Here is a 12494-nt window from a genome sequence, read left to right on the forward strand (position 1 = left end):
TATGGCAATAAGTCTTTATTTTTCATACAAGGTGCCACTGCAGGTAACCATCAGAGAACACACTGCCGTTTTCAGATATACAGAACTGAAAAGAAGCATTTTAGCATGCTGCCTTACTGTACACAGAAAACTGGTGAACATTTTCAGATGCTAAGACTAGCAAATAAAATGGGTTAACACCGTTTGTTGATATGTCTGTGAATCATTCAGCAGTGTTATTATAGGCTGTCTTTACCTGAAAGCAGAATTACATTCACTCTGGCAGCCTGTGGGCACTTCTAAAATGCAGGTCTAGTGAAGGGTACAAGGAGCAAGCAGGAGACAGATACCTTGTCTCATTCTGAAGGGAGACTGACGTGGAGCCTGGATCGGCACATTCTAAGAGTTGATATAACCGTCTTAATAGCTTATGATCGAGTTTCTCTTACCACGTATGTTGGCAATCAGCATAATTGAGAATTTCTGAAACATGAGCTGAATAAGCCTAGGGTTAAAAAGCAGAACACTGTCCATACAACAGAATTGCGACTTCACATCTTTTGCCCAGTTCTCACCTGTTGTCCTGCAAAAAACCCTCATCTGATGAATTTCAGTGAAAGCCTCTAGCAACTGTAACAGACCTTTCTTAACCCAGCTCTAGATACTAAGTATCAGAAACAAGTGCCTGTGAAGTAGACGTGTCCACGGAAAGCGGCAGCGTTTCTACTGGAGGTAAGTGTCAAGTTTCCTCTTGATGTTGTCAAAGGAATCCGCTCCCATGTAATCAGCCTGGCCCTGCTCCCACCGCTCCTTCCGTTCTTCTGAGGATACAAAAGGCTGCTCTGCGGCCGGACTCTCCCCAAGGGACAGATGGGATATGGCTCCTGAGACATTTTCCTAGAAAGGAAAGCATAATCAGGGACTCCTTGAGACCTGAAAATCAGACCATTTTAAAGAATGCAATAAATTGAAGAAGGTGAGAAAAGCCAGGATGAATTATCATGCAAAGTAGCAAAAACTGAAAATCATTACATGAAACAAACAAAAAAAGACACAGAAATACAAGGGTCATATGATTTTTTCCTAACAAAATGAAGACTTCTTGACTCAGTGAAAACATTGGGAGAACAAAGTAATTAGGGTTAATGTTTAAGTTCTGCATACCTTTCTACAGAAGCCACAAGAGAAAGCCAGTGTATAGACCAAGTCTGAAAGCTGCAAACAGTTCATTAGAAAGTGTAAGATGGATGGACAAGGGAACACAAGTCTCATGATATTCTTGATCTGTGTGGGCTCGGAAAGGTTGAGAACTTAAACAAAATGATACCTCAGAAAGAACCTAACCAGAGAGCCACACCACATACACAAGCTGTCACGTTATAAAAGCAAGAGCTAAATGGTCTGAGACTATGCACCAAATTATCTGCCTGTCCAAGCTTATTACCAAGTAGCATCTATTCTTGTAGCTTCTGTTAATTTAATCTGCTTAGTTTTGAACAACTGTTTCAATTCCCATCTTCACCTTTCCTTGGTTTATAATTCTCAGTCCTTGGGTTGCGGAAGAAGCGAGGTAAATGTGCAGGAAATGGAGCAGACCCACTCTACACTAAATTCGATTCTCATTACATATGAATAGGCAGTTCCCTTCTATTGTACCACAAAAGAGTATCAAAGCTATCCTTCAAGACGCTCTGAGGTGAGAAGGTACTGGAGATCTTAGCAGAGAAATAGGAAGGTGAATGAATGCATACAGGTATTGCTTTTAACAGAGAAAATGGTAGAATAAAAGTTTTGATCACTTGTTTTTGTTGCTATATACATGTAAGTATAAGTGTATATGGACGTATTTAAATACACTAGAACTCCAGGGACCTGGGCAGATTCCACGGACTGTGTTCTAGCTGAGGCGACATAAGGCCTTCCCTGGGACTAGCCCTACCTTTGGCTTCCACCTGCAACAGGAATGATCAAGGGAGGCCCTTCCAGAGTCCCCTACTCACAATATTTTTCACAAGGATAACAGTCTCTTGGACCTGGATCTGAGTCCCCATTCTGCTACTGACTAATCTGGTACATAATTAAAAGAAGTTATGTAACTTCTTTGAGCCTCAGTTAATATTTAAAAAGGGGATATTAACAATAATATTTACTTGACAGAATGGCTGCAAGGGTTAAATAAGAATAGCTAACTTTCTGGAAGCACTTACACGTGCCAGGCAGTGTCCCAGTGCTGTACAAGTGTTAGTTCATGATCCAGAGAAAGCAACTAGAGTAAGAATGTTAGTTATTCTTCCCTTTCTCCTTTTTATATTGTGGTACAAGCGCCAATAAGTGAACTGGCTAAAATCTATACCACAGCCAAGAGAAGGATCTCTTTTAACCTGTCTCTTATAATTATAGCAAAGTAATTAACTCATCAGTTAGACTTGACTATAATTCACCCACTCAGTTCTATTCTCTGTATCTTAATATGCAACTTAAAAGTTTAACTTCTCGTCCTCTTCCAATTCCTCCAAAAGAACAAACCTCAAAGGAAGACCTTTAAAGTCAGAAAAGTTGCTAAGCAAGTTGTTAACATAAACGTGTAAATGTTAAAATGTCATCTTCCTCTTACAAGATTTCTTTTTCAAGATCCTGGATAACCAGAGGAGTACAAACATGGCAAATCAAAATAATTCTAGAGAAGTATTTGTTGTATGTTATTGTATTTTCACTGAAAATACATTCTTCTAAGCAGATGGCAAAAATAAAATAGGTAAATTTAAATGTTGGCAGTTTGTAAAACATGAAATGGGGCATTCTTTATTTTATAAACCATTACTTTAGGAATAATCTCAGAATCTTTTCTTGGCACAATAGGCTAAGAATTTTATAGTTACAAGATATGGATATATATAAAAACCTCTAAAACCCTTTCTTATGCTCTCAGATCTAATGAAATTTGCCACAAAATCTACTTCCGGCTTTAGTCTTTGCTGGTAATATTTCTCCCCTCTAAGATGGACATTGTTTTCTTTCCACAAAATTTTATTTCTCTTTGTTTAACGTACCACTAAATACTCCATCTTTACTGGTATGCCAAGTTTAAAAATATATAGCATTAAATTATCTGAAAGAAATCGGAACCTACCACATTCCTGTACGAGCGCGTGTCTTTGACAAGGCCAAACTGCTGCAGCAGAGGGAAGATGCTGGTGGTGAAGATGTCCCACCACAGGCTGAGAAACTCGGGATGAGTCAGGGTGGGATCATGGGACTCGCCTTTGACACTTTTTGTTTTTGGATCATAGGTATAATTCCATGGTTTGAGTCGTCCCAGGAAATGCACAACTTTCGCATTTGCACCAAATCTGCCAAGTGAACAGAAGTTGAAACGTGAGTGGGTTCTGAGCATTGACAGATCAGCAGCAGTTTGTTCTGTAGCCTTAACAGCATACTTTCCATGCTGCAGTCGTGGCTGGAAAAGAAACAGAGCTCACTGAAAAATTTTCAGACATACTCTTTAAATTATTCAATTGTATGTTAAATATACACAAAAACCCAAAGGTAGCAGTGGATCAGTGCAACAACCAAAACACCGATCCACTGTGGCTATGACAGGTACGACCACTTGGAAAACCATTTGGTGTTACCTAGCAAAGCTGAAAATATTCACGCTCTAAACCCGGAAGCTCAGCTCCTAGGCACGTGCCCTAAAGAAACTCCCACACGTGTGCAACAGGAGACGTACTCAAAACGGTCATAGCAGCAGCGTTGTTTGAAATAGTCATAAATGGGAAACAACCCAAATGACCATGTGTCAGGTTATTGTTCAGCAAGCATCCACTCCTTATCTCCACAGGGGGAGCACACTCTCCTGCCTCGCTGATACCGCGCATGCGTCTACAACTTGCTTTCACCAATGGCATGTGGGCAGAAGGGACAGTGTGCCTTAAAAAAGCATTGCTTGTTTCTGTTCACCCTCTCTGAGACCCTGCAACTTCTGCCAGTAGAACATGCCCTGGGTAGCCTGCTGGCTCCATAAGAATGAGACACACGGAGCAGATCACATAGCGAATGGATGCATTTTTAAAATATGCTGAAAAAAAGAAATAAAAATTCAAATTCAAATAAAAATACATACATATGAATTCACTTACATAAGCGCAAAACAAAAAGAAGTACTGTCTAAAGAAGAGAAAACTATATCAATATAAATTTCATGATATTGGCTATCTCTTGGGGGAGGGGAAGCTGTGAGGGGGAAGGGACAAAAGGGGCTTCTCAGGTACTGGCTGTGCTCCATTTATTAACTTAGGTGGTGGAAATTTTAAAAACTGCACATTTTTTTTGTATATACACTATGTTCCACAATAATATCTTAGAAAGAGTAAGAGTTAAGAGGGGTCTTGTACTGGCTGGGAGGAACTTAACGCATATAAAAACAAATAATAATAACGGTGAATACAACAAGTGCCAAAAGGCAGACGGGAGCAGTGAGTGCTCCAGGGATCCAGGGCAGGGAGGTGACTGAAGGCCAGGTTCAGGGCAGGAGGTGCTGAGACAGTGGATGGGACTGACAGCTTGTACAACAGAGAGGGGCTGGCCAGCTGGTGATAATGCAGGGAATTCCAGGCAGGGGGACAGCAGGTAGGAGGTGAGCATGTGTGCGCTAGACTGAGCATCCTCCAACTACAGCCAAAGAGGCAGCTTTGACAGGGATAGGTAAAATGGGACAGATCCTTGGGTGTTGCACTCAGTGTTCGATTTTAGTGGATTTATCCTATAGGCAAGCAAAATATTTGAGCATGACAAACAGATCAAACTAATACACACTCTATTCATGTAATCTTTCCTACCTCCTCAAGTTTATTATTTTTTTAAATGTCAGAGACCTGTTATATAGCTATCATTATCTGAGTTTGGGGCCCAAATTCTGTAAGGACATGATTGGGAATAATAATAGTCCTGCAAGGTAGATTTTGGTAATGTGTTAACGGAGGCTCCTAGAGGCTGAGTTGCCCAGAGCCATACAGCTCTTAAGTGGCAGAGAGGGGACGTGGCACAGTTTTGGCTCTCTCACCATCCTGCCATGCTGCAGGCCCAAAGCCACGCAGCAAAGAGAGAGCCCACTGTGAACTCCTCCTGAGGGTGACTGACTGTCCCACAGTGCGTGACTTCTGAAAGTGAAGTGGATACCTGACGTCTCCAAGCTTACTCTTTATTTTATACACATAGCATATTTGACACACAAAGTACTCCCAATTTCATCCCTAAAAGGAGAGAAATCATAACGCTCACATTTGTGCACAGATAGGGCTCTCAATTAAATAAGCAACTGTTTTGTGCAAGGCACCATGCTCTTTCGTCCAAACAGGGAGATAAGTATTGTGTTTCTACACAAAAATAAGAACTAGCACAGAAAGGCAATGAGTCAGGGCTGCAGGGCAGTGCTGACACTGAGGGCTGTGGGAACCCCACCGCAGTCACTGCCCCAGGGGTTTTCAGAAGAGGCTGTGTGGGGCCTGGACAAGGCCTGGGAAAGACGGGCAGGAGTAAGATAACCGCCTTCAGCAAATGTCCTGATGAAGATGGGGAACCCATCCCCGGGACCTGATGCTTACGTGTGTGCATGTGTGCCTGTGTGCGTTTTTTTTTTTTTTGGGGGGGGGGGCAGGCACTGCCTCCTCCTAGCAATACCAGCACTTCAGCCCGAGGCCAGAACAGAGCAGGTGTGAAAGACCAGGCGCTCCTCCACCTTCCCCGACACTCGCCCCTCCTGACTCAACCGCCCTGCCCAGAGCGAGAGCACCTGTTTACTGCTCCTCCGTTACCGACCAGTACGTCTCAACTCATATCTGCCTGGACCTCACACAAGTGCCACACACGGTCACTACATGGGAGCTAGCAATCCTAATTAAGATAAATTAAAACACGAATATACATAAACTCCATTCCTTTCTAACCTGCTCTCCTGACGGTTTGCAAATGAGTAAGCGGTAGTAACAGTAATAGGCAGCATATACTGGGTCCTCACACGTGCCAGGCACGGGCTGACGTCTGCACGGGTTATCTCAGTTCATCTCCAGAACAACCGCGTCGGGAAACCAAGGCATAAAGAGGTGACTGTCCAGGGTCACATGGCTGGTCAGTGACAGGTCTGGGAATCCACCCAGGCCGCCTGGCTCCCCAGCCAAGGTTCTCAGCCACAGCTAGGCTGTTATTGTGAGACACGCCCAGAATCATAAGGATGTCATCTAGAGGGACATCTGTTGCTCCACAGATGAACTCCCTGCCTACAGACGGTCACTCTGCAAGTGGAAAAGGTGTGCCTGGTGAGCCCGGGATATAGCCCAAGCACAGTCAAGGACAGAGCAATAGAAAGTAAGCCACAGGCAAGAAGCTAGGGAGCAAGGCACTCAGCACGGTCTGAGGAAGGGCTGTGCTCAGAAGGATGTAGTCTGCACCAGGTTTAGGGAGACGGGGAGGAATGAACCAGCACTGGATGGCGCTTCTCAGGACAGCAGGTAACCCGTGAGTGACTGTGCTGGGCGGTGTCTCCGGGCCCCCCAGATCCCCTCCAGCACCTCACTCCATGAACTGGGCCTTCAGAGCTCATGCAGCGGAAGGGCAGGACGGTCCAACCCACCACAGAACGCCACTGCAGTGCCACCGACACCTGCGCACTGAGACGGCCCGGTCTGCTGTGGGCGGAGCCCACACTCCAGCCTCCGGCTCTGCCTGTGCCCCACGGTGGCTCAGGGGCCTCTGCAACCTCCCTTGACACCAGCTTCATGCTGGTTCGACACCTCCCCACGTGATCCAGGATCTTCCTCTCGCCTGTCAACAGGAATGCCAATTGGGGACAGTCTGCACCCTGCATTTCACTGTGGCTCAGGTCTGGGCTCACCTTGATGAATCTTTAATATTAAATCACTGTTACCCTCTGTGGCCAGGGGAAGCATCCTTCTTCCTCAAAATTACCTTCTTTACCTATGCTACCTTAATAACATGAGAAACTGTATCCACTGGATAGTCCTTTCATAGACAGGGCAGTCTTAGTTTTCAGAAAGTCCTTGATGAGCCGTTTCAGGTAGAAACTGAGATCTTAAGGGGTCCTAAGTGTGGGTGAGGCTGCCCTTTCTGCCCAAAGGTGAGGAATTCCTAGGGTGCCAGTAAGAGCGGGGGAGAGTGGGGAGGGAAAGAGGCGAGGAGGATTGTGGAAGGCTGCACAGTGGGATGTACCCTCCCCACAGCTACCCAAATTTCAGCAACAAAACAAAACAAATCACAAAATACACGAAGTGAGTACATTTCTTGAAAAACGGATTGAGACCAGGGTATTGAGGAGCAGACCAGAAAGAGCTCACGAGGATTCAGGAGCGTGATGGCAGAGAGATGCACGAGAGGAAGGAAGATGCTGGGCAAAGAAGTCACGTGGAGGCCTCAGATGGCACGGGCAGGCTGTGGTCAGCCCTGTGTCTGTACAGTGAGGAAGGGAACTCATTTTTCAGGTACTGAGGTATTAGTTGAAGCTAACTGCCACACACTAACAGAGATCTGAAATGAACGGGGTAGGAGGAAAACAAGTTTTAGGGCAAGGACTCTATGAGAAGAGCAGGCCTGGGTGAGTCACTGACCTGGAAGGTTCTGGCCAGCCAGCCCAAGGGCCCTCTGAGGGTGGGAGGAGGGGAGAGGGTGGGAAGTAAGGCAGCTGCTAAGTGGGAAACATGAGGCTCGGATAGAAAGGTGGGAGGGAAGTGAAGACGAACTCTGCAGTTGTGCATAAGATGCACCTACAAGGATGCTCCTGGAAACCTTTGGGGGCTGCCCAGAGTCGCTATAGGCCGAACACTGGCCACCACATATGAAGGTTTGTGGGTTATATGGTTAAAGCTCTATAACTATACTCGAGCTGTACAAACAGAATAGTGCTTTTTTACACAGCAAAGCAGCCTGAAGGGCCTGCTCTATCAGCTCTCATAATAAAACACTTGGTTCGAAAAAAAGATGAGAAAGTCTCAAGCTCTGTTTTTGTATCTAGAGTTTCAATTAATCTGGATATGAATCTCACGCAATTATTTTTATGTCTCAATCATGTTCCCTGAGGAATGTTTTTAAAAATCATTTTCTATCATTTTAATCAATTTCCTCTTCAGTCATTTATGAAAATCCAAAATAACCATATCAAAATGAAATAAGAGCACAGGTCTGAAGTAAAAAGGGAAATTACTTCTTGCTTAAAAGAATCATTTAGCCAAACGCAAATTTGGGGGTGTTCCTTCTAGAAGGGGAACCCAGATATTTTTCTAGTGTTCTCTCTTTCTCACCAAAAGCAACAGTCAGGTACAACAAGTCAGAATTTATGTCGCCTGGCTAAAGGCACAATAGTTAGCCGATGAATAAGAAGGGGAAATGCTGATGTCAGAAGATAAAGTTCAGCTGACCTCAACCGAGAACAAGAGTAACCAGAAGATCACCGACTCACTGCCTGGTTTATCCACCAAATTACCAGCCAGGAACGAAGACAAAAAAGTTTGGTACGTATCACAATTGTCTCTAAATTACTGAGAGCCATTCATTCCGACCCAGTAATGGGGATTTGTCTCAGCTTGCACACATCTCTTAAAATAAGTGTTCTAATTTTAACTTGGTAGAATCTCAAAAAAGACTTCCAGATCACAAGACATAGCCTGAACCTGAGCCACCAATAATACTGCTTATGTTAGCCGTTCAAATAATCCCTGTGACCTGATGTTACCAAACAGATAGAATCTTCACGACTAGTTTAGCAGCTGAGAAATGCAGCCGGTAACATGCGGATGAGACTAAGAACCGTTTAGAACGGAAAAGGAACGAATCCATGACAGCGCACACAGGAGCAATTTCAGTTCTCATGAAGCTCTATGTGTGCAGTGTTCACTTAGATACCAAGAGAAACACAGCACTGCTTGTGCGACCCATTTCTGGGAAATGTGGCAGCAGTGCCAACCATCCTCTGCCCACTTCCATGACTCATGTCCTCTGGTACAGGGCCATTTGCTCTCGTACCTTCTCAGACTCACTCTTACACACAACCCTTCCCCCACAACCAATTAGCCACTTCTCCTCTCTCACCAAAAAGTCCTCCTCTTACTCACTCACAGTCTAAATTGAGATCATAAACCCAAGTGCCCAAGGGGGTGGCCTGGTCATGCAGAGGAGGAGAGGACCTGGTGAAGCGGGGACCGTGGAACACGAACGAGTGCATGTGTCATCACCAGAAGACAGCTGCTACCCAGCAGCAAACAACCAAGGCCACCAGGGACCCCCCCCACCCCGCAATTTTTCCTGACCTTGCAAGCTAAATAACCCTCCCAATCACGCCCCGGAAATCAGAACAATGTCAGTGCTCAAACCCAGACTTGAATAACCTAGCCTAGGACCCAGTCAACTACACCTCCTCAGGCTGGCCGCTCTTCACAAAGGAGGCGGGGGAAAGCCCCAGGATGCCGGCCACTAAGGAGACTTTCCTGGGGGTAGCACATCATTCTTAGTCTCTCCTTGCTGATCGCTCACTCATTCACTCATTCATTCAACCAAAAACTACACCCACCTGCCTGCATCTGTGCCCATATGCTCTGCCTGCCTTCACATTACAAGGATGAACAGTCCTGGCTCTTATGGGAAGCCAACCTCTCCACTGTACATGATGCATGCCCCTTCACCTACTCCAGGACATCACTCCAGCAAGTCTCCCTTCAGTCTTCTGCATTAGTGCTCCCTCTCTCCTTGATCATTCCCATCAATATACAAACATGCTGTAACTCACCCCATCTTTAAAAACCACCACCACTACCCTCTCTTGAGTCCCCATCCCCCATCTGGCTACCAACCATTTCTCTGCTCCCTTTTAAAGAAAATGCTTCAGAAAGTTGTCTACGTTCACGGTCTCCAATTCTCCATTCTCTTGGACCCACGTCAATCAGGCTTTCTCCTCCACCAGATGTGCTCTTGCCAGAGTCACCAGTGACCTCCGCATCCTGGGTCCAGTGCCAGGTCTCAGCTGTCCTCTTACCTGACCTATCACAGCATCAGACACAGACGGTCACTCTCTCCTCCCTGAATCGTCTTCTTGGCTTGTGCAACCTCACTTTGCTGGGTTTCCTCCTGCCTCGCTGTTCTCGGGCTCTTGTCCCTGTTCCTCCTCATTGTCCTGCCTCAGGGCTCCGTCTTTAGGACGTTTTTCTATCATAATCACTCTCTTGGTTACACCATCTTGTCTCGTGGCTATAAAGACCACTTACATGCAGACAACACCTATAGCTATGCCTCACCCAGGCCTCTCTCCTGAACTCCCAGCTCTTGTATCTATTTACCACTCCACCCTTTCACTAGGATGTCTAATATGCACCTCGAACTAAATACATCCACAGCATCTCTGGTCAATCCCTGCCCCACAAACCTGCCTCACCCCCAGCCTTTCCCATCTCAGGAAATGGCGACTCCTTTATTCCAGCTGCTTAGGCCCCAAACCTGTAACGGGCATCTTGGCCACCTTTCTCCCCACATCCCACCAAATATCTGCTTTTTCAAAAGAAGTCAGAAATCTGGGTTTCATGTGAAACTCCCTAATTTTTAAGCACTGACAACTGAGAAAAAAAAGGAGCAAACTATGTAAGGAAGAAAACCGTACCTGTGGGACAAATACAGTCCGCGGCCCCCGAGTCTGAGACCTCCGAGGAGGGTCGTCTTCCACTCAGTCCACGCGCTCTTCCCTCCCACGAGTGCCCTCTCCTACCGGGCCGGCGTTTCTTGGCCAGACCTCCGCCCACGAGGGATCAGTCCTTGTGCCCTTCTCGCCCTTTCTCAAAGTAGCCTCTAACAGCTGGGCTGGGGCTAAGCGGAAGCTTTCCTGTGGTGATGAGGCCCGAGGTCGGGCAGTGGAAGAGGCAGCAGTAAGATCTGACAGAGGAAAGCACTTAGAGCTGAAGTCAGAGTGACAGGGGCCCCTGGGGCCAACAGGCATCACTAACAACTGGAAAAGAGACACAAGACATCTGTGCAGCCGCTGCCTGCTTCTCCCTCAACGCTCCAACCATGCTGGACCGTGCAGGCGATGTCCAGGAGACCCTGTACACTCTAGCAGTCGCCCCGCTGATCAGATGACGGTGCCCTTGGTCATCGCCACCACCCGCCGGGAGAAGAGCGAGTGGCACCCGCTGCATGCTCCAGGCCCGCCAACTGAACAGACTGTGAGCCCACCAACAGACGGCTGAAAACGTGCAAGTGATCCAAACCCAGCGCATCAGGGTTTGAGGTGAAGACGGAGGAGCGTGAACAGAAATGACACAGGAAGGCCATGGCTTCAATGATGACAGTCACAGGAGAGCTGGAGCCAAGGGCGCCTCAGGGATCACGGAAAAACAATCAAATCAGAAATACACAAGAACAACAGAATTTAGGCCACTAAAGGTTCAATTTCATTTTTCGGAAATATTGATTTTTAAAGAGGTTTGATAAGGCCTTAGTGAATAAGCCACATTCCTGAAAAAGAAAGAACGGATATGAACATCCTCAGAAAAGTTTAAAGCAGTAAGCAAACAGAAAGAAATCTTTTAGGTTTCTAGACCTCCTTTCTGAGACTAGACCAGGCTAGGCCTCAGATTACATCTAAACTCAAGTAAAAGGGTAAGTTAAAATACTTATTTGGAAATTATTTGGTAAGTCAATCAATTTGACCAATTAATTTGTAGTGCAGTTTGAAGCAAAACCAGAGAATTCTTTATCTTTGCTTTAGGCCCTTTTCATATAGCACGACGTGATGTAAACAGCGTTTAGTCAGTGGATATAGCTGAAAGCTAAAACGGAACTAAATGACTGATTTTAACAAGACTTATGAGATTTTGCCTGGCACCATGCACAAGCCAAATTCTACACTATATGGATAAAATAGACTCTCCAGATGGAGAAAACTTAAACCCATATTGACTAAAAGCCTGCTATTTTCCAAACATTATGTTAGGCACTTTCAGAAATATTATTTCATTAAGAGATTGTTATGAGAGGTTTGGGGATTCGATGGGAGATGTAAAAGACACTTTCCACTCCAAACAAATGGACTGAAGGTATATTTTATTATATAGAGGATAGTAAAGGCGATAGTCTGCAAACAGATCCAAATAGGTCAAATATTAAGAGGGAAAAAACATCAGCCCGACTGGAAAGGGAAAACACCCACATTGGCTGAAGAGAAATGACACAAATCAACCGGAAAGAGAAACACCAGGTTGACCGAAAAGAGAATACATCAAATCACTTACTACATATTAAGTTAATTACTTCACATCACATTAGTTACTCACAACATCCACGCCCCACTGCCGGGAGAGCCCTGTCAATCGACGCGGCTGGGCAAGGATCACTCGTCCTGGGCAAGGCGTCCCTTCCACAGGTGGAACTCTCACCAGGGCTCAGTTTTCAGCAGTTTTTATACCATTAGTAATTTTCAGAGTAAGCAATTACAGAGTTTGTAGAGCAAGCATTTAATGTTTCCA

At 45.5% G+C, this 12494-nt stretch overlaps 1 protein-coding gene across 2 annotated transcripts in view; it reads right to left on the minus strand.

Moving 5' to 3' along the window:
• Positions 1-12494, minus strand: part of GYG1 (glycogenin 1) — a 32569-nt gene continuing 20075 nt past the window's right edge. For both annotated transcript variants that reach the window (XM_087430412.1, XM_087430413.1), the window contains exons 6-7: positions 3110-3329; positions 1-876 (exon numbers count right to left, since the gene is read on the minus strand). In XM_087430412.1, coding sequence (XP_087286538.1) covers positions 703-876; positions 3110-3329 — 394 coding nt within the window. In that variant the 3' untranslated portion in view covers positions 1-702. The remainder of the gene's footprint in view (positions 877-3109; positions 3330-12494) is intronic.

This window comes from Ceratotherium simum, chromosome 5 (assembly GCF_057802395.1).
Source record: "Ceratotherium simum simum isolate JZ-2026a chromosome 5, ASM5780239v1, whole genome shotgun sequence".
NCBI lineage: Eukaryota > Metazoa > Chordata > Mammalia > Perissodactyla > Rhinocerotidae > Ceratotherium > Ceratotherium simum.